The sequence below is a fragment of the Saimiri boliviensis genome, chromosome 9 (assembly GCF_048565385.1).
Source record: "Saimiri boliviensis isolate mSaiBol1 chromosome 9, mSaiBol1.pri, whole genome shotgun sequence".
Classification (NCBI taxonomy): domain Eukaryota; kingdom Metazoa; phylum Chordata; class Mammalia; order Primates; family Cebidae; genus Saimiri; species Saimiri boliviensis.
In genome coordinates, this window is record NC_133457.1 from 24,394,201 (window position 1) to 24,422,148 (window position 27,948).

Sequence of the window (27,948 nt, forward strand, 5' to 3'; positions counted from 1 at the left end):
CATGGAAAATGTGTCCAGCTTGGAGAAGTTCCTTGATACATGTTAGCTTATGTTGCCATTTTAAGATCGGTTATCATATTGGATTATTAAAAATTAATATATTAAAAATTGATAAACTGGGGAGAAATATGCAATGTACCACCTAGATATTTAGTGCAATATGAAATAAAGTAAATCTGGAAGTAGATATTTACTTACAAAATTAATTTTATTTTGCAAAACTCAACAAATACATGTTCACATCTGGTTTCTCTTCAAAACATGTGTTTGCTTTTTTAACATACATGCAAGTTAATTTGGCATGCCAAACATCTTTCTCTCTAACTCTCCTTGGAAAACTTTTTTCCATAACACAAACAAGGGTGCAAATATTGTTCAATGCTATTTACATTTTTACCCTCTAAAATGGCATACATTAATATTTGTTGGGAGGAAAGCAAAACTGCAAAACTTACTCTTTGGCATTCACATTTGCTTCAGCAGTATAATTAAAATCTTATATTTGTTTTAAAGATAAACACTTTGAAGGAAATTCTTAAAATCTTGCTTTGGCTCTGCAAAGGTGCCACTATATCAAAGCACTTAACTGGAGCTGTTGAGTTCCTGCTGGTAGAATATTACTTCCAGCCTATTTATTAGCTTTTCTTCCTGTAGCCCAATACATGCTTTTTCCCCACTGTCTACTGAATAAAAGCACAAAAAGAAAACAATTTCTTTTCTCTTTCTCCCCCAGCATCATGCAAGGCAAGGCAACACCACAAATCACAGTATCTGAATTTACTTTGATTATACTTTTGTTTCTTACACTTAAAATTATTTTGTATTATAATACTTCGTTATCTAAAAATCAACATTGTTGATTTTAAATGGTTATAAAGCCAGACTTTAAGAAGCATTTAAAACAATTCATGAACAGTGTACGAAGGGGTATAACTACCTCCAGCTTATTCTTTTGCATTTGAAGTAAAAGTATCATCGGTTTACTAGAAAATAAGACTTAGGGGGTCCATATAATTTATTCATATCTTTTTGTACATCGTAAACAAGGATAAGATACTTCTGACAGTAGCCTATAAAGATTTTTTAAAATATATCCTTCGGCATAGAATAAGTATCAAGGGAGCACTTTAAGTATGATTCTGATAGTTCTGTTATGAGCCTGTCCAGAAAAATTTTGCAGGAATTGTTCCGATTTTAAATAAACTAAATTCATAGATTTGTGTTGACAGAATATGGTATGTGAGGTAAAGTCATTGTATTATCTATGGTCTGATGCACAATGTAGCATGTGTGAAAGAAACTAAAGAGACATTTATTTCAAACTCCAGGCGGAAGGCAGAATATAACAGTGCATAGAGAAGAGAGTGCTTTTCAGGTCAGATAGTGAATGAAGACACAATAGTTACCTAAATCAATGAATTGTAAGCAACATACAAATATGCAATGCCATTTCACAGAATGTGAACAAGATCAATTAGAAATTGTACTGTGATAGCCACATATTTTTGAGAAAAATTCCCAAGCCAGGCGAATGTGGATTGGAATAAAGACATAGGCAGTGTATACCACCATAGCAATAATGGTTAGTAAGATGGTGTTAAACATAGATCGCTCCCAGGGCTCTAAAACAGCACAGCAGCTAATAATTTGGTACTGATAGTAGAGCCAGGAGAAATATTCCTTCACACGCCTCAAATCCATGGTTGTCTCCTTCAAGCTGCTGTAAGTTTGTCCTGTTAAAGAATGTAACAGATTAGAAGATAAGGAACCAAACACAGAATCTCTTTAAAATTTCATGATCTCAGCATGTTAATATCTTTCAAAGATTTGTTAAAGATTATTGAATAGATTATTAATATATAAATATTCCATAAAATAGTACACAGTATATTAATGATATTATATATGGTCACCACTACTAATAATTACTACTAAAATTGGTAGCAATAATAGTATTAGTAACAGTAATATCTATCTAAAGATGATAATTGCTAGAAATAACTTTAGTGATAACAGTACCTAAAAATTGAGGTTAGTCTCATTTTCCAGAGCCACGTATACAAAGATAAATAAAAGTGAATTTTTCTATTTCCTAAAGCATATATTCTGGCAGAAGATTTAAAAAATGGTGTGCACAGAAGAAATAGTATAGCAAGCCCAAGGTTACTAATCTTCAGAAGGGCATGCTTGCAAGTTTAGTCCTTGTCTGGCATCTGAGAACTTGGCTTTTGGAATATTCTCTCCATTTCCTAATAGATAAGGAAGATTCATTGTACCTAGCCTGTACAAGCAATGCAATTTATAGTGAATGGCTACTGTATTCTGGTACTCTGGAATTTTGGTAATTGCCAAGCAAAGTGTGCCCACATGACCAGCCCCAGTATAAACTTTGGATGCTGAGTTTCTTTCTAATGGGTCTCCCTGGACAGAAGCTATACATACATTACTGCAGTTTTTGCTGGTAGAGAAAGGAACACTTAGGTGGAGAGTGCTCCGGAATCTAGAGAAATCCATGTACATGCTTCTGATGTGCCCATGAATAAATACCGTGTGGATAAATATATGTTGAGTCCCACAAGTCCTTCTATGAATCATTGGACATGTGGGTGGTCTTACGGTTCCCCAAAACAAATGGGGAGCTCTAAGTGTACCTTCGAGTGGTCTTTTGGTTTTTTAGTATAGAACTTATAAAAACCACATTAGTGTTTAATTGGCCTTCAGATATGACCAGTTATAACCATAAGTAAAACTTCCCAGAAAGAAGTCATTTCTTAGAAAGCTTCCTGGGAGCTGGGCACAGTGGCTCATGCCTGTAATTCTAGCACTCTGGGAGGCTGAGATGGGCAGATCACTTGAGGACAGGAGTTTGAGACTAGCCTGACCAACATGGCAAAATTCCATCGCTACTAAAATATACAAAATTAGCTTAGTGTAGTGGCATGTATCTGTAATCCCACCTACTTCGGGGACTGAGGTGGGAGGATGGCTTGAGCCTGGGAGGCCGAGGTTGCAATGAGCTGAGATTGCACCACTGCACTCCAGCCTGGGCAACAGAGTGAGACTCTGTCTCAAGAAAAAAAAAAAAAAGCTTCCTGGGAGATTTTTGAGACTTTCATAGGCATAGTGGTGTCTCTGAAAATATAGGCTCATCTTTGTGCCTCTTTTGCTTGTTCCTAAGAATAACATGGTGCCATATCATCAAAGTCCACTTTGATAACTTTTACTATTCCAAGTACAGTTAGGATTTTTAAAGATAATTTCTATCTTCTGACCTGAAAATGTTTCTTTTTTCTTTTGAGGAAAGGCAAGATGCTTTCATACCGTAAGACTGTGGACTCCTTAGGCTATGGGGAAACCCTCACTGATTCTTGTATACTGGATGCTGGAACCATGCATATCACCAAGATAGTCATCAGTAAGTATTTGCTGAAGGAATGAGTAAATGAATGAATGACAAGTAATCAACTTAAACAAATAATTATAGAGCACTTATAGTCTCAATCTAAGTAGGATACATTTAGCTATTATTGATTTTCATACAGCTAGGCTTTCATAAGAAGTAATACATTTTGATAAGGATTGTTGTCACAAATTTAAAATGGAAAGCCTATGTGTGATCAGATCACAATGATCGGTAATAATGGCTAAGATAATCCAGCCAGATAGATAATACAAAACTGAAGCATTCTGACTTTCTTATGGACTGAAATGTCAGCCAGCCTCCCACCTTTCCTAGAAGCCAGAGTAAGAACTAAGTAATTTGATTTAAATTATTTCAATAACTTATATTATGAAACTTAAATTGGTAGGTAGACATCAGTGATAATTTACCTCCAATGTTCTTTTTCTCTCCCAGCTCTGGCTGCACAGAAAGAGTAAAAGTCAATAGGGTTAGATCTTGGAGGAAATGAATAACAGAAAGAGAGTGTCTTAGTCTGTTTGTGCTCTTATTACGAAATATCCTAGACTGGGAAATTTATAGATAATAGATATTTATTTCCCAGTTCTTCAGGGTGGAAGTTCAAGATCAAAGGCTCAGCAGGTTCAGTGTCAGGTGAGGGCACTGCCTTGTCTCTGCTTCTAAGATGGTACCGAATGCTATGTACTCACATAGCAGAAGGGATGGAAGGGCAAAAGGCTGACTCTGTGCAAAGCCTTCTTTTATACAGGCTTTAAGTGCTTTATGGGAAAAATAGCATATATAAGGGACTGTGGGAAACCTGAGCACAGCTCTGAGGAAGAGACTTTTGAGTTAAGTTCCAAGGGATCTGTATGAGTCAAACGAATAGAATAGACAGAGAAGTGGGGAGAACAGCCAAGACAGAGGGCACAACCTGTGCAAAGGCTGTAGGTGGGAAGAAGTAGGTTGGTTTTGAGGGTCCAGGGAGGGAGCAGGGAGCAAGATGACACTAAAGAGGCAGGAATGGCCAGAGTGAGGCCAGGAGCTACAGGGCCTGGTTGGGTAGATTTTATCTTTAACCTCTGAGTTAGGGTAATGCTGTGGTGGGTTTTAGAGGAGGAGGCTTTAAGTTCATGTGGTAATGCTGCATTCCAAAGCCAAGTTGAAAGGATTTGGGGGCTCAATTATTTCAGAAAATTGAAATCTCTACTTTTTCCTTGGGCATTACTTTTTTAGAATCAACAGTATAATGAGACTCTGTTTAAAATATTCTTAATGCTTTTTTCACTTTTGCAAACGAGATAATATTGCTTATTTAGAAATATTATTAACTTTTTCTCTGTATGGTTATGGCTATTTATTTATTTTTGAGATGGAGTCTCACTCTGTCACTTAGGCTGGAAGGTAGTGGTGTGATCTCGGCTCACTACAACTTCCGCCTCCCCAGGTTCAAGAGATTCTCCTGCCTCAGACTTCTGAGGAGCTAGGATTACAGGAACATACCACCATGCCCCAGTATTTTTTTTTTTTTTTTTTTGTATTTTTGGTAGAGGTGGGATTTTACCATGTTGCCAGGCTGATCTCGAACTCCTGACCTTGGGTGATCACCTGCCTCTGCCTCCCAAAATGCTAGGATTAGCATGAGCCGCTGCACCTGGCCTGGTTATGGCTTTTAAAAATGCACTAATTGCTGTGCATGGTGGCTCACACTTGTAATCCCAGCACTTTGGGAGGTTGAGGCAGGTGGATCACCTAAGGTCAGGAGTTGGAGACCAGCTTGGCCAACATAGCGAAACCCCGTCTCTAATAAAAATACAAAAAGTTAGCTGGGCATGGTGGTGAGCACCTGTAATCCCAGCTACTTGGGTGGCTGAGGCAGAAGAATCGCTTGAACCTGGGAGGCAGAGGCTGCAGTGAGTTGGGCAGTAAGAGCAAAATTTCATCTCAAAAACAAACAAACAAACAAACAAACAAAAAACATGAATTAAACCAGGCACGGTGGGACAGGACTGTAGTCTCAGGTACTAGAGAGGCTGAGGCCAGCGTGGGAGAATCCCTTTGGCCTAGGATTTCAAGTCCAGCCTGAGTAACATAGTAAAATTCTGGCAAAAACAAAACAAAATACCCTGAATTTAAAAAAAAATGCATTGATTAATCTCCTGGCAATTGCTTTCTCTATTAAAATTAGAATTCCTTGCTTGGGCAGCCGTAGCCAACACCTTAACCATGGCCTTGAGAAAGACCCTGAACCAGAGGCACCCAGCTAATCTGTATGCAGATTCCTGAGCCATAGAAACTTTAAGATAATTACTGTCTATTGTTTTAAACTGCTAAAAGCCAATCAATCAATCAAACAAAAAAACAACAGATAAAAGCACACCAACATGTATAACACCAACAGTGGATACATGGAAAGACCTTGGTCACAAATGCCTCAAATCTGCAATGACCTTAAATCTGGCCATTTTAAATATACTTTTGCACTGCTAACAATTTAAGCAGTTAAGATAAAAAAAACTTTTTCTTGCCAGTTTCCACAGTCTCAGCCCTCTAAGTTGCCAGATCTGACATGTGGAAAGTGTCTCTTGAAAGCCCTGATTGTCTCTTTTTATTTGATTCATTTTCCCCTTATTGATGAGAAGCAATTTTAAAGACAGTTTATTTGTCATTTCTTATTATGAGATGGTGAGAAGAGAGAACCTTGGTTATTATTGGTGAACCATCTGCTGCAATCTATTGTTAGAATACATACTATTTTTAGGTTCTAGATTTGCTTAGGTAATATATTTCTACCTTCTGTGAGTCAACTTTCTTATCTCCTATGGGACTATATACAAAATTAAAAGAAAAAAAACCACTTTAGACAATTTGATGAGTAATGTGGTTAGGAGAATTCATTCATTCAATGAATGAATACATTTTCAGTACTACTGTGTGACTCCTTCTGGATATTAATGGCTTCAGAAAGACTCTATTCTCAAAGGCATTACAGGCAGGAGATACACTCTTCCAGGAAGCAGCAAACTGGATGATGTAACAACATGCAGTGATCTAGGGTCCAGGAATGAGCAGTAAGTGGGAGGAAAGGACATGGAATAATGCTAAGACGAAAGCTAGAAAAAGAGGCTGCATGTGAGGATGTAAGATGACAGAAATATCATGAAATTAATTATCCACAGATAACCTAGAACTAGATGACAGCAAATATTTTAAAGTCCTAAATGTTCACAATGAAATGTGATATTAATCTGTCCACTTCCTTAGAGACCTAGTGCTATATCTCAGCAAAACTAAACCAAGAACTTGAAATGCTTACTTTATTCAGGCACACCATGCATCTCCTGTTTTTAGTTATGTACTTTTGAAAAGATAAATTTTGATATATGGAAAAGAAGGAGAGGGTAGTTTATTCTTAAAAAAAATTTTTTTTTCTCTAAAATTGATGACTTTACAATTGCTCTTAGAACTTTAATGAGAGTGTGTATTCAAAGGTAGCACTCCTAAGGAGACTGTGATGTATCTTCAGGCAGGGGTACAGTGGTCTGGATAGAGTTTAACTCTAACATGCTGAGACTGTGTGATAATACCTGCTGAAGACTGAATGTTTCTGTCTTGGAAGTCCACTAAAAGGTGATTTCATAACTGGGAATGCAGAGTAAATGAGTATTTCTTATTTCTGATTGTTACTACTCTTTTATCAATGAGTGACCATTTTCCTATCATTTTAGATTTGTGTGCAGTGACAGAGATGAAGTTACATCTCCTCTCTCAGATGGAGAGGGAGAAGATTCGAGACTCATGACTCATATTATTCAGGGGCAGGAATTAGTTCAGGCTTGGATGGAGAATAAAGTGAATAAATGTAACAATTTAAAAAAACATGTGGTAACACGAACAGTAGTGTATGAGTCATGGAATGTGAACACTGTTGAAGGGAGCTTGCAGGAAAAGTGGCAGCTGAGCTTGCTCAGGGAGCTCTTTGTTGTTGTTTTCTGTTTTGGGTAACAGGACTAGCAGGAAGTTAGGCAACTGCAATGAAAGAGGAGTAGCAGATGATTTGGTGCAGTGGCATTTACCTTGGCAATATTGCAGAAGATGTGATCCTGTAGCCCTCCCCTGCCAAAAAACAAAAAACCAAAAAACACAAAACTCCAAGTTATTAGATTTTCTCATTAAGGAATTTCCCATTCAGAAAAGTAGCTATTCTCCTGGCAGGGGGGCAGGGGGGAAGACTTAATACATTTTGGGTTAAATTTACTTCTAGAACATCAGAATCAGGGACTGGAAAGTCAGAAGGACCTATAGTTGATTTTTGGGTTAACTCCTTCTCATCTCACTTTGGAATTCTACATCAATCACTCAGCTTCGTGTGTGTGTGTGTGTGTGTGTGTGTGTGTGTGCGCGCGCGCGCGTGCGCTTCATATTTGGAACCCGAAAATCTGAGAAGTGATAGAAGTGTCCTGCCAGTTGCAGAGAGAGATGCTGTATCTAAAAAGAGACTGTTTCTGTAGTCACAGTAGCTTTCTTTGGAAAGAGCTTAATATGACATACTCAAGTACAAGCCTTCCTTTAACTAAGTAATTCATTTATTTAAAAAATTAGGAATATAGTGATTTTCTTCCAAAGAATACAACATGGAAAGGGGTATAAAAAAATGAGTAACTTTACAGTGAAGAAAACTGATAGGCCCTGCTTCAGCCAGTTGATCAAGGCCAACATCAATCATTATTAATCATGTTGATAATATGTCTTCATGATATGATGTCAAAAAAGACATTTTACCTCTGTGGTCTTCTTCCCAATAACCCATACATAGCTCCAGCTTAATCATGACAAAGGTAGCAGACAAATTTCAATAGAGGGGCATTCTACAAGATACCTGACCAGTACTCCTCAAAACTCTCAAGGTCATCTAAAACAAGCCAAGTGTGAAAAATTGTTACAGCTGAAGGAGGCTAAGGAGACATTATGACTAACTGTAATGTGGTATCCCAGATGGAATCCTGGAATAGAAAAGATACATTAAGTAATAACTAAGGACATATGAGTAAAGTAAGAACTTTAGTTAATATTAGTATATCAATACCGGCTCATTAATTATAATGAATAAGTTATGCTAATGTAAGATTTTAAAAGGGGAAACTGGATGCAAGGTATATGCGAACTCCCTGTATTGTCTTATTTATTTTTCTGTAAATCCATAACTGCCCTAAACATTGAAGTCTATTCAAAGGAGAAAAGAATAATTATGAAAGTCTTCAAAGGTCCAGAGTTATCCTATTCTAAACTCCAGTGAACTTTGCTTATGCTTTTCTTCCTATCTAGAAAAATTTTCCCAATAACTGTGTACATAGATGAGTAATATCCTTGTGTAAGAGACTGGCTTTTAAAATTTCTGAAACACAACAGAGAGCAAAAATACATTTTACATTGTGACTCATGGTGTACACATGCACACACACAAACACACACATACACGCAAAGTGTGTGTGTCATATAACTGAAATGAACAATACTTTGCAGTGCATGATGATATTTTTTATTCTATTCTATTTATTCTGGTCTATTCTAGTTAATTCTACCTTATTTTGTTATTTTCTTCTAATTGCAACCTGCAGTTGGAAAAACCCTACTTTCAGGCTTAATTAACTTAAGGGTTAGCTTCTCTAAGATGTCTCTGCATTGTTCAATATGGCAGCCACTAGTCACCCATGGCAATTTAAATGTCTAGTGTTTAATAGCCACTGTGGCTAGTGGCTACCATATTGGAGAGCAGAGATACAGAATATTTTCAACATTGCAGAATATTTTGTTGGATAGTGCTATGGATTCTCCCTATCTGTTGCTTGCACTAATGAAATAGCCTACCTAATATTCTCTTTTTTACCTTACAATCTGCTAAACTGCTGCTAGAATTAACTGTCCAAACTTAACAGATTCATTTCTCTTCTTAAAGCTTTCAATGGCTCTCCGTTTCCTATGAAATAAAACCTTTGGTTAAGGCCCTTCACAGTTTCATTTCTTCACTTCTCCAGTTAAATCTCTTAACTCTCCTGCTAAATGCCATTCTTTCTAAAGCTTCTATGTTTTCATTCATGCTTTTTTCTTTTCTTGAAATTTTATTGTGCCCCTTCTCTGCCAGATAAACTCCTATTTTAAGCTACTGCTTAAAGAAGCTATTTTAAGGCATACCTTCTATACCCTTTCTTCTATGGAAAATTCTCACAAGACCCCTCCCCTGCAAAGGAAAATATATTACTCGCTTTTATGTGTTACCATTGTAGCAACATTTTTAGTTATGCACAGTCTGTTTCCCCACAAGACCATGAGGGCTTTGGATACCGGGAATGTACGGCATTCATCTTGTTATCCCCAGTGCCTGGTTGGTGAGCTGGTCTGATGGCTGACTGACTGATTCAGCTGTAAGGTGGTTGAGGGCAGGAACCACACTCGAACTTACTTAATATTCCCACAGCATAATGTGGGGATCATAAAAGGTGCTTCTGAATTCCCATTGTCTGCTTTCAGGCAATGGGTTTTAGACATACTGTTTTGTGAAAATTCAGTACAATCTGTTTTTTTGAAAGATGGAAGAGAGCTGGTGCTAAATTTTTAATATATATATATATATATATACACATATATATATATAAAACAAATGTTTTTTTTACTTTCTCATAATGTTAAAAGTTCATGGACTCTGCAGGGGCATAAAAAAGACTTATGATGTAGTTTTAAATCCCATTAAAATTGCTTTTAGAAGTGCTTACTCTAAGTGAGTAATAATTTAAGATTGGTAGGTAGAAAAGTGGTTCTAATGGGAAACACCCCAGGCTGGGAACACCTGGACACTTGAAGACCTGAATTCTATTGCAGCTCTTTTCCTCTCTTTCTATTTATTTATTTTACTTGTGTCCTTGGGCAAATTCCAAAATCATTTTGTGTCACAGTTTCTCCATGTGTAACATTAAGATAATTGACTCTAAGCCTGTTTGAATGATGTAGTAAGGAGAGTTTGAATGGGTTTTGGCTCTTTAGAAATAATAGTAATAGTCACAACAACTGTAGTATCTTGTCATTACTTGTGGATTGGTAAAACTTTAAACCACTTGCAAGATTTCACTAAATTATAAACTCAAAGACTCTTTGTGAGATACAAAGACATACAATTATTTATTGTATCAGATACATGAATGTGGTTTAAGTTCATCTGATTAATGGCAAAACCTCATATTGCTTATGTGTAAGAATTAGGCATAACCACAGTTTATTGGCTTCTCAGTTTCCAGATACCTTGCTCTACATTTTCTGTGGGTGACTGTAATGTTTTCTGTGCCCCACAGAAAATTCCATCCTTATTTAAATTTTTTGGGGGAGAATTTCCTTTTCATCTTAGAACACTCCCCAGCCTTCCTTTGGCAACCAATTCCTGATGTTGACAGCAGAGTGAATACCAGAAATCAGATGGTAACTGAGGATTTGGAACCCAAGTTTTTAGAGGGAGCCAAAAAAAACCAACTTTAAAGTTTATGAATCAAAGCTAGGGAAGAAAATCAAACAACCATAGGGCAATTAAGGAACTTTCTCTACACTTTCATTAGTTGGATAATTTGATAGACCCTCTAGAACAGGCGTCCCCAAACTACGGCCCGCGGGCTGCATGCGGCCCCCCGAGGCCATTTATCCACCCCCTGCCCCCCCGCCACACTTCAGGAAGGGGCACCTCTTTCATCGGTGGTCAGTGAGAGGAGCACAGTATGTGGCGGCCCTCCAACGGCCCCCTGTGTAAAAAGTTTGGGGATGCCTGCTCTAGAGAGTAAGAAACCAACAATTTTAAGTCAAAGCACATGGTTCTTTAGGCAACAAAGTTACTCTAATTAAACTTTATAATCTTATACTTGGAAGTTTACTGAAATGATATATTAGAAGGAAAAACTCTCATCAACAGTTCAGTTAAGTTGTTGTGGATATAGTATTTTGTGTTATATACAAGAAGAGAATGTTTTGTGGCTACCTGAACTCATCTTATTTTATTTATATATTTATTTTTTATTGAGGCAAGGTCTCGCTCTGTTACTTAGGCTGGAGTGCAGAGGCATGATCACAGTCAGCAGCCTTGAACTCCTTGACTCAAGAGATCCTCCTGCCTAAGCCTCCCAAGTGGCTGGGACTATTGGCCCATGCCACCACATTCAGCTAATTTTTAAAAAGCAGTTTTGTAGAGGGCAGGTTGCACTTTGTTGCCCAAGCTGGTCTTGGACTCCTGTGTTCAAGTAATCTTTCCACCTTGACCTCCCATAGTGATGGAATTACAGGTATGAGCCACCACACCTGGCCTGAACCAACTTTATTGGGTTCCATTTTTATTAACACTAACAAAAGTAAAACAATAAAAGACATGTATTTCTAGTCCAACTACCAATTGACACCTTTGCGAAATATGGCATGTGTTGAGCAACTGCAATTTCAAGGCAGCCCTTTTCTTGGTCATCTTTTGATAGGTGACAGAGAAATTTATCAATTAAAAACTTCTGGCTGGAAAAGAAAATTTGGAATTTGACTTTAACAAAAATTCTCATGATAATATAGAAAATACTAAATTCAGATTAGATTAATCTCAATATTGCATGGCTATCAAAAATAAGATATATATTTAGGAAATAAAAAGAGTGCCATATACATTGATGCTGAGTAGATATTAGGAGTAGGAAGAGAAATTTGTAACAAGGGAATGATCTATCTTGTCTTGCTCCTGGTGTCCTTTCACTTCCTAACATAGAAACAGGGCAAGTGTCCCTGTTTATTTCTGGCGATACTGAAAGGGAGAGTAGGGCTTCTAGGTCAAGGTTTAGCTACAATGTCATTTCTTAGGATGAGCTTCTTTGTAACTATTTTATTTAAAAAGAAAAGAAAGGAAACTTTGTTGTTATATAAAGAAGGACAAGGGAAAATATATAGCTTCTGAGTGGCTTTTTCCTTTTGAATATATCGTTGCCAAGGGATGCCAGGTTGTTTTTAGAAGCAAAAAGTGAACAAACTGCAACACTAACAATGGCCTTAAAGCCACTAAAAGTTATTTGCTAAGTCATTAAAGTCTATCCACATTCACAGAAGCATTATTCACAATAGTCAAAAGGTGGAAGCAATCCAAATGTCCATAGACAAATGGATGGATAAATAAGATGTGGTGTGTACATACAATGGAATATTATTCAGCTTTAGAACACAAGGAAATTCTGGCACATGCTACAACATGGATGAACCTTTGTTGATAGAGTGGAATAAGTCAGTCACAGAAACTGTATGATTTCACTTATAAAGGGAATCTAGAATAGTCAAGTCATAGAAACAGAAGAATGGTGGTTAGCAGGAGCTGGGGATATGTGGAAATACAGAGTTGTTGTTTAATGGGTATAGAGTTTCAGTTTGGCAAGATGAGAAAGTTCTACAGATTGGTTGAAGATCAATGTAAATATACTTAACACCATTTAACTGTACTCTTAAAAATGGCTAAGATCTTAAATTATATGTATAGTTTACCACAATTAAACATTAAAAAAATAAGTGAATACCCCTAAAAATTATGAAGGACTGAAATTTTAAGGTAAACTTTAAAACAGTCTGAACAATATTTGTAATATTGTTTAATCCAAAGCTGAATAAACAAATAACCCCAAAGGTCTTCAAATAATAATTGTGGGGTCCCAGTTGAGGTTCCCTTCTTAGTTTTCAAGACATAAGGGGAAAACTTGGAACTGCCAAACCCCCAAAAACCTTCTTGAGAAGAGAGCTGACATATTTAGGTTTATTCTTGGCATTGGTGAAATTCTAATAGCTTAATCTCCTACAGTACTTGTGGGAATTGTGAATTCTATGATATTCTTAACTGCCTTAGGAAAGACTTACTTGATGTTTTTTTCTAAGACCTTTGCTTTTCTTAAGAGCTAGAAGTCTGACCATGAAAAATTAAGCCTTTTTTTTATCCCTACTTATTGTTATTATATTTTATGAATCTTCAGCAACTGAAGACCTTTATCCAATGAATAATTTGAGGGTGAAGGAGGTAAGTTACTACAATATGGATCTGTCAGAAGCACATTGTTCTCAGAGTTCTGCCAAACAAATCTGGTTGTATAAGGAGCTCATTAGCCAAGACCTTTCCAATAGTGTTTTCTAATAATAATTGCCTGTTTCCTTTGCACTTTTTTGGGTAACATTGAACAGATATATTTATAAAACTTTTTAAAAAATATATTTATCTGTCTCTCCCACTTCTGATTATTATTTCTTATTACACTGTTTGGAAAGCTCTGGTGATGAGGTCAGTGTTTTTCTCATTCTGGTGACTGACAACATTGAACTTTCATAGATGTGATTTTGTGACAATAGTAGTTTAGTCTGCTGCCCTTTCATTTCCCTCAGTTGATCTGCTTCTGTATCTCAGTTATCAGTGCTTTTACAGAAAAGAGTGAAGGCTAGGGGTGGTGGCTCATGCCTGTAATCCCAGCACTTTGCGGGGCTGAAGTGGGAGGATCACTTGAATCCAGGATGCTGAGGCTGCAGTGAGCTGTGGTTGCACCACTGCACTTCAGCCTGGGCAACAAAGTAAGACTCTGTCTGAAAAAAAAAAAAAAAAAAAAAAAAAAAGGAAAGGAAAGAGTGGAAAGCTAGGCTGATCAGGCCATAGAGACAGACATAGCATTGATAAGGTGCTCTCTTTGCCAAACCCTGAATCAAGGCACATTTCCCTGCTTGGTGGGTTACACTGCTGTATTCCAGGTCAGATGGTTTCAGAGATACACTGGAGACAGAGACAGAGGGGATGTGGGAGGGAAAGTAGAAGTTTATAGTAAAATTCAGGAGTATTCAGTCAAAACATGTTGCTTTAGGCAGCTAAATTACTTAGATTTTATGATCTTATACTTAGACGTGAGTTACAGCGATGATATACTAAAAGAAGAAAACTCTCATTGACAATTTAGCCAGGTGGATTTCTGATTTTCCTGAGAACAGCGTAGACATATTACTGCTGGCTTCATCCTCCTTCACCTGCTTCCAGCCACGCAGCTACCTATATGCTTCCAGTGCAAAGCAGAGGAATAGTGAGATAAAATGATTTATTCCCTCTGGACAAAGCTGGCTTGTTGTTAGGACCAACGCCACAGGAAATCTTCCAACATGTAAAAAGACTTATACTGAGATATTGTGTAAGTTGGATAGTAGCCGCCCAAAAGCTGTGTCAATGTATTGGAACCAGTTAATATGACCTTTGTAGAAGAAATTTTGTAGTACAGTTAAGAATCTTGACAAAAGAGCATCCTAGATTACCCAGATTAGCCTTAAATCCAAGGACAACTGTTTTTAAAAGAGAGACACAGAGGAGAAGGCCCTGTGAAGATAGAGGTGGAGATTGGAGTTATGTAGGCACAAGCCAAAAAATACCTGAAGCTGCCAGAGCTGGAAGAGGTGAGAAAGAATTCTCACTAGAGCCTTTGGAGAGAGCACAGCTCTGCCAACACTTTGGAGACTTCTAGCCTTTGGAACTCTGAGGATAAACTGTTCTTTTAAGCCACCAAATCTGTGGTAATTTGTTACAAGAGCCCTAGGAAGCAAATACACAGGTCTTCCTTGGACATGGTAGAATCTTATAATATGAACCTTTTGCAGGGAATAGAAACTTTTTTTTTTTTTTTTTCTGAGATGGAGTTTTCTTATGTTGTCCAGGCTGGTCTGGAACTCCTGGACACAAATGATCCTTCTCATTTCAGCTTCTCAAGTAGATGATATGATAGGCGTGCACCACTGCTCCTGGCAAAAATAGCAGTTTTCAGTGCCAGTGTGGTAGGCAATGGCTAGATACCTAACTTAAATTATCTCTGTTTTAAAGAAGAAAAAACTGAGGCTCAATGTCTCATAAGGGGAGCTAGGTAAGAATCCTGCTGACAGGTGGTATGGTGAAGTGGTTACAAGCTTGGGTTCTGGTCCTGTCTGGGTTCGAATCCCAGCTCTCTTCTTACTAATTTTGTGGCCCTGGCCAAATTACTCAATCACTCTGACCCTCAATTTCTCCAAATGGAGAATAGGAATGATAAGACAACTTCATTCACACAAATGCTGGGATGACTAAAAAGTATAAAATATTTAGAATAACACATAGAAAGAGCTAAGTGAATGTTAGCTGCTATGATTACTACTACACTATGCTAATATGCTATTGCTAGGTTATGACTATCAAGCAAAGAATGAAAGAGAATGGGATCATTTTTAAGGCAAGGCATGTAACTTTTATTGGTTACTAAATTCAAAACCAGTATTAGAGAGGTTATTCTTCAGAATGTTCACTCAATTTTGGTGTGGCTGTCATAAAGGAGACAAAAAGGCTTCAGTAACCTCAGTGGTAACTGTTCTTTGCTGAGTACCTTACAGTGTTTTACAAATGCCACACATCCAGCAAGTATTTTTGAATTAGTAAAATCAAACTTTGTTATCAATAATGTTAAGGTAATACTAAGTTTTCCAAAATATTTTGAAATGAAGAAACTATTACCAACTATTTCAGAGTTACAAATTTCCTAAAACACTGTAGCAAAAGGCAGAGGATTAGGAAACAATCATTCATAAGATAAATCTATTTCTTTTTGTACATCCCCTACCCTTGACTGATAGGTCACTTTTACCATAGGTCACTCACTATAGATTGAATAAAATTGGGCAGGCAGCTAGTAATAGCTAGGTGTTTTTTTTTTTTTTTTTAAATTCTGTTTCCTTTTATTTCTTTATTACAAATAAAAGAACCAGAAAGAAAATGAATGTTCTATTATAAACACTAAACATCTTCATTTTAATTGTTAATATTTTTGTAAAACAGTGTTTTCCTTTTACCGTATTTTTTTCTTAATTTGTCTGATCTGGTTAATTAAATGCTTATTAAAACATATATTCCTCTCTTGTACCAAAGGTCTTCAAGGATAAGATGCTGCTCCATTTAAATAAAAGATGAAGGATGTCGAAACACAAGCAGGCTTAACCAGCAGACCCATAAATAAGACAGTAGTTGTTGTTACACAATTCTAACACTGGCACATGTACTGGGATTGACTTCTTCTAGGCTAGGAGTTCTTAACCTGGAGGTCAAGGACTTGCGGGGAGAGTCCTATGAACCCCTTGCAATGCATGCAAATTTTGCATAAACATTTTTCTGCGTACATTTCAAAGAAGTTTGCAGTATCCATAAGCTAAGACCACTGTTTCAACATCAAATGACGAAAGCTAATTGCCCCCATTTTATTTCTTTGTAACATCTTAAATGCCAGTATTATATGTAGTGTATAAATGTTCGCTGGCTGCTTTAAAGATGCCGTCTCACAATAAAAAGAGTGAGATTTCTAAAAGCAAAGCTCCATGATATAATCAGAATTTACTTGCCTGATAAAGTCCAGGTCTGGGTCTTCAGCCTTGCTCCTTCATGAAATGATTCTGTATGGGTTACTTCTCCTCTCTGGGTTGCTGTTTCCTCATCTACAAAATAAAGATTTGAATTAAATAAACCAAAAGATGTCCTCAAATTTTAAAACTGTACTGTCCCATGTAAAATGTTGTTAAACCACCTAGATGGATAATCTCTCACAAAAGTCTAGAATGTATTATAAAAACAAGGCACAGCAAGTCAGCCTTATTTGAAAAACTATTTTTAGAAAATGTCACAGTTTGAAGGCATGCCATTGGCCAGTGATTCCCCAATTACACTCTGAGGACTATAAAGTGTCACAGGTACCAGGGTTGAGGGGAGGCCCAAGGAGGGACAAAGAGAGGGCCTAAGAATACCCCACCTCACTTCTTTTGGAGCAGACTGCTTTTGATCTGTTTTCTAATTCAGTTTCTGGGTGAGATTTTTGTCTGTAGAAAATATCTCTTGACTTTATTAGTCTCTCTTAACACGGGGCGGGGGGGCAGAGTGAAGAGATTAGATTAATCACTATGTATAAAAAGTCTGTCTTTAAAATCACATTGGATATAGTCAGAAGCTTTAAAGCTTATATCTTATTGTGTCATTTATTTGCTGTGTCACATCAGGCATGTCATACAGTTTTTCTTAATCTTTTTCCTCAAATATAGAACAGTGATACTGTATGCATAGATTAGTTGTGAGAATTAAATGAGAATATATCTATGAAAATGTCTTGTAATTTATGAAGTATCATAAACATGGTTAGTGTGTCTTCAGTAGTTAGCCCCAGGGTTTTGCATTTTGCCCTGACTATCTGTAGCATTTTTTTGTCCATATGAATTAAGTTATGGAAAGTACATATGATCAAATTTCCAGGTGATCCCATATTATGGGGTAGGGGCATAAGAGATTTAGCAGATTACAGATTCTGAGGGTAAAAAGGGGAAATAAATAGGTCCTGTTCTTTCATACAAAAAGTCAATTGGCAAGAATAAGACTGGAGAAAATTTGGATTATAAGGAGTGCAGATAAAAACACTAAGGAATTTTTATTGACTTCAAGTTCATTTTGAACCTATAGTATTGTGATATGATTGGCAAATAAATAAGCAGTCCAGTATTCTTACATAGCTATAGAAGTATGGTGTCACCTATGAGAAAAAAGATTATGCCTTTTGGCTTTGATTGGCATCCTTCTTCCCGCTGTTAAAATGGTCACTCCAGCAAGCTAAGCATATCCATAGAAATCTGGATGGAGAAATCCTGGAAGGTTTCCTCTGGGAAATGCTGAGAGATTTGTGGGGAGGAATGTGTCATGGAGGTCTCAAAAGATCTAAAAGGTATTAAACGGTGTTATAGGCTGTTGTGGAGAAGAAGATTTAGAACTGTTGTGTTGTTTTCAGAGGTGAATCTTAGGAAACACTTTAAACAATAAGAGCTGTCTAAAGGGGAATGGGTTATATGGTGAGGTAATGAGAGCTCCATTAAGAAAATTGTTTAAGCAGAGGCTAGACAACACCTTCTAAGGGTTGCTATGAGTCAGGAGGAAGTTTTTAAGAAGATATTACTAAAATCTCACCAATTTTAAGATAATATTTCTATAGTAGAATTAAATATTCCACTAGGGAATGATTTACTTTGTTAAAAATGTTTTTGCCATATTAAAAAAAAATGTGGAGTTTGAAATTGGCAAACTGGAGTTTGCTATTGCATGGTATTTGGATATTGTTTAACCTCTTTGAACATTAGTTATGTCATCAGTGACATGGAGATTATTAATTATTTCTGTATTGTTGTGGAGATTAAACAGCACATTGGTGAACGATCCTTAGTAATCACTGGTCTTAGTAAGGGCTCAAAGATAGTAACTTTTGTCACAATTATTATTTGTTCCTTCTATTTTCTACATGCATTTTGTTTCCTGTTATCTAACAGATTCCTTTTAGGTCATTCCATTGAATCCTTTAGTTTTGTATGATACAAGTGGGTAAAATGATAACTCCCATGAGTCTGAGAGAAAGAATTCACCCTGAAGGAAGTTAGCAGATCACAGAGGTACCAAGTCATCTGTTTTGTGTTTGCATTGATGTTTGTTTCCTCCCAAATAGAGGTAACCTGTGGAACAGCTTTTTTTCTTGTTCTAAACTACAACCTGATTTTCCTGCCCATCAAAACCAGAACTAGGCCAACCTGATTGATTTCTTTTTTCTTTGTTCAAAGTTTTAGGCAATAAAACAACCTATTAAAATTTTAAGGCCTGAGCTCTTTATCACAGAGTAGACATGATATCTGCAGAACTATTGGGCTCAGTTAAGTATGTTTCTATGCCTATTTTTCTATCAATAAAGTGAACTTAAATCAATTTTACTTAAAAATTACTCAATGGGTGAGTTAATAAAAGAGAAGCAGTTTACTATTCTTAGAAAAAGATCAAACATATGAGATCCTGTTCTCTTAAGCATACTGCCAAATATTAAGTAAGAATCTTCTACTTCAAATGCATTGAACTAAGGGACACACGTACTGACACCCACCTCCTCCATGGCAGCCCTTTGGTAAGGAGTTCACATCACGTTTTTAAGCTGTTCACTTTGTTTCTTAACTACTTTTTGCTTTTTCTTCTAAAAATCAAATTTGTACTCCACAGCATTAAATGTTCTAGATTCTTCCCGCCCCCCAGATATTAGAATTGATTTTTTTATTCTATAAAAAAGAAATTAGGCCGGGCACGGTGGCTCACGCCTGTAATCCCAGCACTTTGGGAGGCCGAGGCGGGTGGATCACGAGGTCAAGAGATCGAGACCATCCTGGTCAACATGGTGAAACCCCGTCTCTACTAAAAATACAAAAAATTAGCTGGGCATGGTGGCGCGTGCCTGTAATCCCAGCTACTCAGGAGGCTGAGGCAGGAGAATTGCCTGAACCCAGGAGGCGGAGGTTGCGGTGAGCCGAGATTGCGCCATTGCACTCCAGCCTGGGTAACAAGAGCGAAACTCCGTTTAAAAAAATAATAATAATAATAAAAAAATAAAAATAAAAAAGAAATTAGAATCTGTAGTTAATCAAAATTGATAAGTGTGAGAGTGGGGATGATCAAGGTAAAGCTTGTTATTGCTTAAACAGTTGCCTTGTTTATGATGACAAATAATTAGATTAAAAAGATGCATGACCAGACTGTGAAATAACTTATTTAAAGGATTATAAGAGGAACTGGAACTATTTAACATATATTATTCATAAAGCCCATGAAAATTGAGTAAGCACTTTCTACATTATCTAATTTAGTGAGTAGTAGTTATATTATAAATGTAGAGTTTAGGCAATATTTATAAGAAGTTGTTGAATTTTTCTGTTGCAACTTTGTGCAATATGATAGTAATAGCGATATGTACACATGTATATTTCTTTGTATTATCTATAAATATATATATACATGCACTAATATATATGTATATCATTTCTAAATTTAAACCTAGCCAAATTAATTTATTTTATAATTTTAAAATAAGGTGTCAATTATGTTCTTAAGAGTTTACAGTTGCTAAATACTAGATTAGAAGATTACTTATTTATTTCTAAATTTTATTTCCATTATGTTGGTTCCACTATGTTTCACTTAAAAGATTTTAGAGAAGACCAAATGTAAACTTTTTAGGAAAAACATTTCTTTAACTCTTAATTTCACTAAAGAGATATGATTCTATGTTATATGAAAAATAATGCTTCTCCATCAATAGCATAATACATTTTTAAGAAGTCTCTAGAAATAGTACAGTTAATCAGGTTTTCTTGGCTATTTAAGTAACAAATACTGATTTTTGTATATTAAGTTCAATATTAATGAGGGTAGATCAGATAAAGATAGTAGTTAAGTTAGAAGAATTTGTTGACAACTCTGTCAGAGAAATATTGCTGCTATGCTAATAGACTTTGATTTTTAAGCACAAAGAATAATTTATTTGTTTATTAATAGTTTTTACCACTGTTAAGGCTGTATCTCCTCTTATAGATATAAAATATCCCCTGAAATATCACAATACATTTATAAAATATTGTATGAAAAATATAGACACCCATAATTTTACCATTTTTATAAAACTTTGTATATTGTTAACATTTTAGAATTTTTTTCTATGCATATTTTTCTGTCACACTTGGTTGTAATCAAAGTATGTATTTCATTCTGTATCCTGATTTTTTCAATTAATTTTTCTCAAAGGTATTTTTAAATATCTTCACACAGTTTTCTAATCATCTTCTAATGATTGCATTAGGCTAAATTCCAAGGTACCTCAAGATTTATACCATTCATACCCCAAACATTTATTGGTCACTGCTATATGCTTAGCATTGTCCTAGGCACTTTACAAAAACTTCAACACCTGTACATTCTATGGGAAGATGATAGAGGATGTATAGATGGTACCTGAAAAAAAAATCCATAAAATCTCGAATTCAGTGATATTACTCTCCTAGTGTTAATTACTTCAGTTGTTCATTAGGTTGCTGATTATCAGCCAAGGTAGTAAAAAATATGTGCATATGTTTGTGTAGATCCTGTGCCAGGTTTAAATGTATTGAACTTAAACTACCTTTTTTTTTTTTTTTCCATTTCTCTATCTAAAGAGATATACAGCAGTCATAGCCTAGTAATAATGATAAAAATATTTTGAGACTAAGGGAAAGTTCTGCTGGGATGGTTGATAGAACAGCTTCTATTTCCAGTGGGCTTGAGTCTGTGTGCCAAGCATCACCTGGATATTGACATGCTTTTCTTTATGTGTGATGGCTTCCAATTCAGAGATCCCACAGTCATCAAAGTTTCCATTCTGAGTAATTAAAACAAAAATGTTTTTGTGACATTTAAAATTTCCTATGAGGATCCCTTTCTCTCTGATAGAAGTAAAAGAAAGCAGCAAAGTTACTTTGTTTCCATATGTTGGTCACAGGTTAGCTTTTCATCTCATTTACGAGGTAATAGATTACTCCATATGAGAAGGCACTATGCTAATTTTGATTAAAGGTCATACACAGAAAAAAAAGAATTAGATTTTCAAAAGAAACAAAAAGATAATACAATACCCTTAGGTTTAGATATGACTAAACTTCAAGTAAGATACATCCATATATATATGTATATGTATATATATATATGTGTGTGTATATATGAGTATATATATATATATATATTTGTTTTATTTATTTTCTACTTCTTCATCAGTGAACATTCATTGATTCTTACAGGGCATGACATTTTATGTGGCACAAAAACAATGTTCTAGAACATAAACATGAACTGGTTGGTATTTTTGGCTATCGATGGGGAATGTAAGTATGGTATTATTGCCCCAGAAGAGTTGCTTTGAACATGACATATTGAGCTTTTTTACCTTCTTTCTTTTTTTGAATCCTTTTTAACTTTCTTGTTCAATATGTTACTTACATTTATTCCCAAATTCTCTTTTTAATATTTTTGTAGATCTTGGACTCAAAGTGATAACTTTAGCTTGAATTACTAATTGCCATCCTTTGATCTTATCATGGAGCTGAAAGAGCAGGGATGCAATACCGACATGGCAAAATGTCACCTGGAAGCTGCCATTCTATACTGGTAGTATATTTTTTTATTTATTGAGCAACTTATGTTTCAGAAGTTTGATAAGCACCTTATATGAATTACTTTTTGCAGCTCACTTAACAACAACATAATAGATGCGTTACTTCTATACCTGTTTTAAAAATGAGGAAATTGGGATACTGGGAAATTTTTAAACTGGCCCAAAGTCTCATGGTGAATGCAGAGCACACAGTCTTAACCACTCTCTCAGGCTGCCTCTCTATTTAAGGAGTTCTGATCATAACCTGGCAAGTCGTTTATCCATCCTTCCAGCCAGCTGGCCACTCAATCAAGTATCTAGCAAGGATGTAGGAGGGATGGGATATAAACTGTCAATAAGATAGACATGGTCACTGTCCTCAGGATGCTTTCTAGAGAAGAGAAGGAACAATTAAGCAAGCATCCACACACAGTGTGGTTTATGCTATGATAGGGAAGTGTAAGGTACTCAGGGGCATAGAAGACTCTAACCCAGTCTGGAGGTGTCAGGTCAGCAGGTCAGAAAGTTGTCCTTATTTGCTTGCCTGTGTCCTTCAGCCATTTCTTAGCAAAAGACATATAACGTATCCTCAGAAGGAAAGGGCTTTGAAATAACGTCCTCCTCTGTCTTGTTACCCAGATGCCTGCCACATAGTAGCTGCTCAATCAAAATTTGTTGAATAAATAAATGAGAATTCTAATGCTCCATAATAATTCCATTGTGACAGGGGTCCTTTGACTTATTTCTAACTTTACATTTATTCTGGATATTCTTAAACACTTCTCCTCTAAGCTTGAAATAAATGAATGTATCCTTTTGACTTACGAATTCAAGTCTCTGCTCTTTTTTTTTTTTGATACAGAGTCTCGCTTTGTCACCAGTCGCCATCTCAGCTCACGGTAACCTCCGCCTCCCGGGTTCAAGCTATTCTCCTGCCTCAGCCTCACCAACAGCTGGGATTACAGGTGTGCACCACCATGCCTGGCTAATTTTTGCATTTTTAGTAGAGACAGGGTTTCACCATGTTGGCTAGGATGGTCTCGATGTCTTGACCTCGTTATCCACTCGCCTTGGCCTCCCAAAGTGCTGGGAGTACAGGCGTGAGCCACCGCACCCGGCTTCTGCTCCCTTTTAAACCATTACTAAAAGTTCTAGTCCAGGAAAGCTCCTGCACCCATTATATTTTACCAGAAAGAGAACTCCCCAGGTCCCTTTTAAACCAAGTGCCCTAGGGATTCTGGGACAATCTGGTAAAGTGGAGACTGGTTGCTTTTTCCCTGTTTTTTTTTTTTTTTTTTTCTCAGTTGTTCTGTGGATTTGATTCTCTGCTCACTTTGCAGAGTTCTGAAAAACTTGTTCTTCCTTTACCTGGGCATCATGGCCTGGAAATTTCTCTTACTTCATTTCTCCCCAACGCTTTCACTCTTCAAAACAGTATTAACTTTGGGGAACCAGTTCTTAATTATTTGCCACACGATTTTCTGGAAGACTACAAGAATCCAGGACAAAGCTAGAGGGAGAGGCCAAAAGTAAACTGAAAACCTAGGCTAATGATTTCCCTGAGCAAGAATTTTTGTTATTATAATGCAGTATTTTACATAGGTTGTAATTCTTGAGAGCAGGTGTTCGGTAATGTCTTCTTTATGCTCACTTGGAATGAATGCCTTTGTGCTATTATACTATTTTCCCTAATGAAACAGCAGCAAATATAGGCAGCAAAATAATGTTGGTGTTGAAGCTAATGCCACGGGGAAACCAAGGCTTCCCAGGGGAAGAGAGAAGTTAACTGGGAGCTGGTAATCTTTTTGGTGAGTTGCAGTGGCCAGGTTTGTATGTGATTTTACGTTTTTCTAATTGCATGATCTTACTTCCTATCCTGATCCCACTGTTTAAAACTGTACCTTGTTCTTTTCTCTGTTTTATGTTTCTTCAGAGCCCTTAAGTTCATTATGCAATTTGCTTGTTAATATTGTCTGACATCTCAGGAACTTTTGTCTGTTTTATTACTTATCCGGGGCCTAGAAGTGACCTGGTACAGGATAGGTGTGCAGTAATTCATTTATCTGTTGAATAAATGACTTATTAATCCTGATGAAAGCAATATTAAAAAAGTAACTATGATCGAATTTTTTTCCTACATGTATCGATTTTATAAATAACTGGCTGGGTTGGGCACGGTGGCTCACACCTGTAATCCCAGCACTTTGGAAGGCCGAGGTGGGTGGATCACCAGAGGTTAGGAGTTCGAGACCAGCCTGGCCAACATAGCGAAACCCCATCTCTACTAAAATACAAAAATATTTAGCCAGGTGTGGTGGTGGACACCTGTAATCCCAGCTACTTGGGAGGCTGAGGCAGGAGAATTGCTTGAACCCAGGAGGTGGAGGTTACAGTGAGCTGAGATCGTGCCATTGCATTTCAGCCTGGGCAAAAAGAGTGAAACTCTGTCTCAAAATAAATGAATAAATAAAAATAAAATAAATGGCTGGACATGAAAAATTATTTTATATAAATCTTGTAATTAGACAAAATACTACAGTAGGTCCTCTGCAAAAGCTTTGATGGTCAAAACCCACATGGATCCTATTTTTATCAGCATGATATTCTCCTCAAAAACATACACTTGGAAGAATAAGCCTGTGCTGATGAGAATGGAAAATCCTTGAGGTTTCCTGAAGCAGGTAGACTTGAATCCCTAAAGCTAAGGGCATGATTTGTTTCAGTGTACTCATATCTGTCTGGCAGTAAAGCCAGGGGTGCTTGCTACCCCCATGACACATGAGGCTCACTAATTTTATATTTCCATTTCTGGGTGAAGCATTATCATTTGATTTTATCTTAGCACAGGATCAGGCAGCTTGTGGGAATTCAAAACATAAAAGATGAATGGAGGAACATATTAATTATTTGGGAGTGTCTCCTGCATTTGAGGTTGTCATAATCACAGCAGATGCTTTCTGGCAATGACAGGTTAGGATGCTGTGAAGACTTTAGTGGCTGCTCCAGCTTCTCCTCCTCCCAAGACTCTCTGGCTTTTAATGTAGGCAAAACTGGGCTAATTTGAGTAGAAGGCAAGTAAACTTTTGGCTGAGATCCAGGTACCTTCCTCTCTCACCCATGTGGGCCTGAACAAACTCAACTGCTGGTCTGAAGCACTGATGAAGGACTAGAGAGGAACAAGTGGCCTCACAGGTTCTGGATTAATATAACGAGTAGATGAGTCCAAAACGATATGGCATTACAAGCGAATTCTCTATAGGACTGTTCTTTCTTTTCTTTTCTTTCTTTTTTTAGGACTTTTCTTTCTTTTTTTGTGATAGCCATTCTGGTTGGTGTGAAGTGGTATTGTATTGTGGTTTTGATTTGATTTTCATTTCCCTAACCACTAATGGTTAGCAAAAACTTTCTTATGTGTAAATTGGCTGTTTGTACATACTCTTTGGAGAAATGTCTATTCAAATTTTTTGCCCATTTGAAAATGGGTTGTCTTTTTGTTGTTGAGTTCTTTATTTTCTGCCTTAAGAGTGGAGGATGGTTGGAGGAAGAGAGCCTCAGGCCTCTCATTTGCTGTCATCTAGAACAGAGCTCTGCAACACAAAGCTGGGGATCATGAGTAATGCGGCAGTCTGTTTCTCTCAGGGCATACTACAGAGTGTGATCTAGGTTGAGAGGGGGCCTCGTGTTACTGGCTGCACCCATCCATAGTGAAACACCATCACACTCAACTGGAGGTTGCAGGGAAATGTGTTGTGGTTCAAATGCCACAACTGTTTACAGTTCTTACTGAAATATAAGAGATTGTCTTGAATAAATATTTTCTTCCTACCGCATGTTCTCAGGACAATTTCCAGGAACTTTAAATGGTTATTTATCTGTAATTTCACTAGTTACTGTTGTTTTTAAGGAATGGATTTGAAAAGCTCTTTATATCACCAGTCTGGAATTGAGTCCCATTTGGATCTTTTAAAATGAATGTTTTGTTGCTTTTATAGTTGCTGGTAAAATAGTGCTAAAACTGGGCTTCACAATTAGCGTAGTAGATATAAAATTACTATACAATTATAAAGGGCAGTTTTTATAAAAGTAGTTGCAAATTTACAAACAGTGAATTAAAATCAATGAGAGTTGAAGACTGGTTGACTTTCAACTTCAAATATAGTCAAATTCTAGAATGACCATGCTTTGGTTTGACAAATAATTTTTAATTTATTGTCATTAAATAGTTGTAAAGAAATATCTGGATAATGAGAGTGACAGTGCATTTCATACTACAGCTTGTTGGTTTTGGTCTAGTTATCTATGTACAAAGCCATCACAGACATTGAAACAGTCACCAAAATGACGCCTGTTTTAATCAGATAGGAATAATTCAGATGTGGAAATCAAGTTCTTAAAATTCAATACGTTTATGTATACATTTTTAAATTTCACTAGCAAAAATGACCATGTATTTCTTAATTTTTGTCTAATTCAAAATAATTTCTGCACCACAAAGTCTTTTAGTAAAACAACTTTCCCAACTCCCCTGATACAGTTATTTGGACTTTGGGGTCTCTTACATTTAACAATTCTTCAAGCTCCTTATCTGATCATGTACTGGGTTCATATGTGAATTGACAACCAGTTGAATATCACTTTAGTTGAAACAAATCTGGAGTCCCACTCATATTTAAAATGCTTCTCTATACATTTTACCCACTTTTCCTATCCTTATGGCCAAGTTAACTATTTAGCTAACTCTAGCTAGCTGTCTTTTGGTGAAGAAGTTGGTTACTTATAAAGGATCACATAAGTATCTTTGAGAAAATACATACTGCTTAATATGTATAAGAGGATGTTAAAATGTATTCCTTTTGGAAATTCTTCACTTTTTGGCAGTTGACTTGTGTATACTATTGCCTAAAGTACAGCAGTTTAAACAACTTATAGGCAGAGAGGGGTTGTATAAGAGCACGGAACTAGATAAAGATGAATATTTAAGAAGGAAACCAAGCACCTCCCAATGATATTTCCCTGAATAGTTAATGGACTACACAAAGGTAAATACTGAAAATAGCAAAGTAATTTTCTCTTCTTTTGGTTTGGAAAGTTTCAGTGTTAAAGTCTGGCTTCTGTTGAGTGAAACATCTTAGTTTCCCACATAGTGAAAGGTAAATGGAAAAACCCACCAATTTTGAAAATTGTAATGCAGTTAAATAGTAAACTGATAAATTGCATTAAAGCTCACTGTTAATTTTTTCCCCTATAGAGAAAGGAATACTATCCTACTAAAGCTACTTCACAGTTCAAGTAGGTATTTTGGAAGATGCTTACCTCCCAGTTGTATCTCCCTGCGGCTTAGGTGAGCGCCGAGGCTTTGGCTCCTCCCCAGCTGCTGCGAGCTTCCCACTGCGCCGGGCGCCTGGGAGCCTCTCGGAGTTAGGTGTTCGGCCCCGCCCTCTGGACTATTGCTAAAACTCCAATTCTACCAGGCTGATTCCCCTGATTAATTATTGACAAAATGAA

The 27,948-nt window shown here is 36.6% G+C and overlaps 2 protein-coding genes across 6 annotated transcripts in view; one reads left to right on the plus strand and one right to left on the minus strand.

The window, feature by feature from the left end:
* The window catches only part of NMD3 (NMD3 ribosome export adaptor), a 115,716-nt gene extending 112,322 nt beyond the window's left edge, over nucleotides 1–3,394 (plus strand). Inside the window, exon 18 of one of the 2 annotated variants that reach the window (XM_074405595.1) lies at nucleotides 3,305–3,394. The gene's annotated coding sequence lies outside the window, so the exon portion shown is untranslated. Of the gene's footprint in view, nucleotides 1–3,299 lie in introns of both variants that reach the window. The other variant, XM_074405596.1, reaches the window with a different exon arrangement.
* SPTSSB (serine palmitoyltransferase small subunit B) lies at nucleotides 183–27,840 on the minus strand. Of its 4 annotated transcripts, XM_074405606.1 has the most exons (4): nucleotides 16,826–16,913; nucleotides 7,477–7,516; nucleotides 3,832–3,862; nucleotides 183–1,733 (listed from the first exon to the last, which is right to left on the minus strand). In XM_074405606.1, the coding sequence occupies exon 4, from the start codon at nucleotides 1,699–1,701 to the stop codon at nucleotides 1,471–1,473; it is 231 nt and encodes a 76-aa protein (XP_074261707.1). In that variant the 5' UTR covers nucleotides 1,702–1,733; nucleotides 3,832–3,862; nucleotides 7,477–7,516; nucleotides 16,826–16,913; the 3' UTR covers nucleotides 183–1,470. The 4 variants fall into 4 exon arrangements, with proteins under 4 accessions (XP_074261707.1, XP_074261708.1, XP_039336203.1 ...); XM_074405607.1 differs by lacking the exons at nucleotides 3,832–3,862; nucleotides 7,477–7,516 and adding an exon at nucleotides 27,757–27,840 and having other exon boundaries at nucleotides 16,826–16,918; XM_039480269.2 differs by lacking the exon at nucleotides 7,477–7,516 and having other exon boundaries at nucleotides 16,826–16,915.
* Nucleotides 27,841–27,948: the final 108 nt, after the last annotated feature.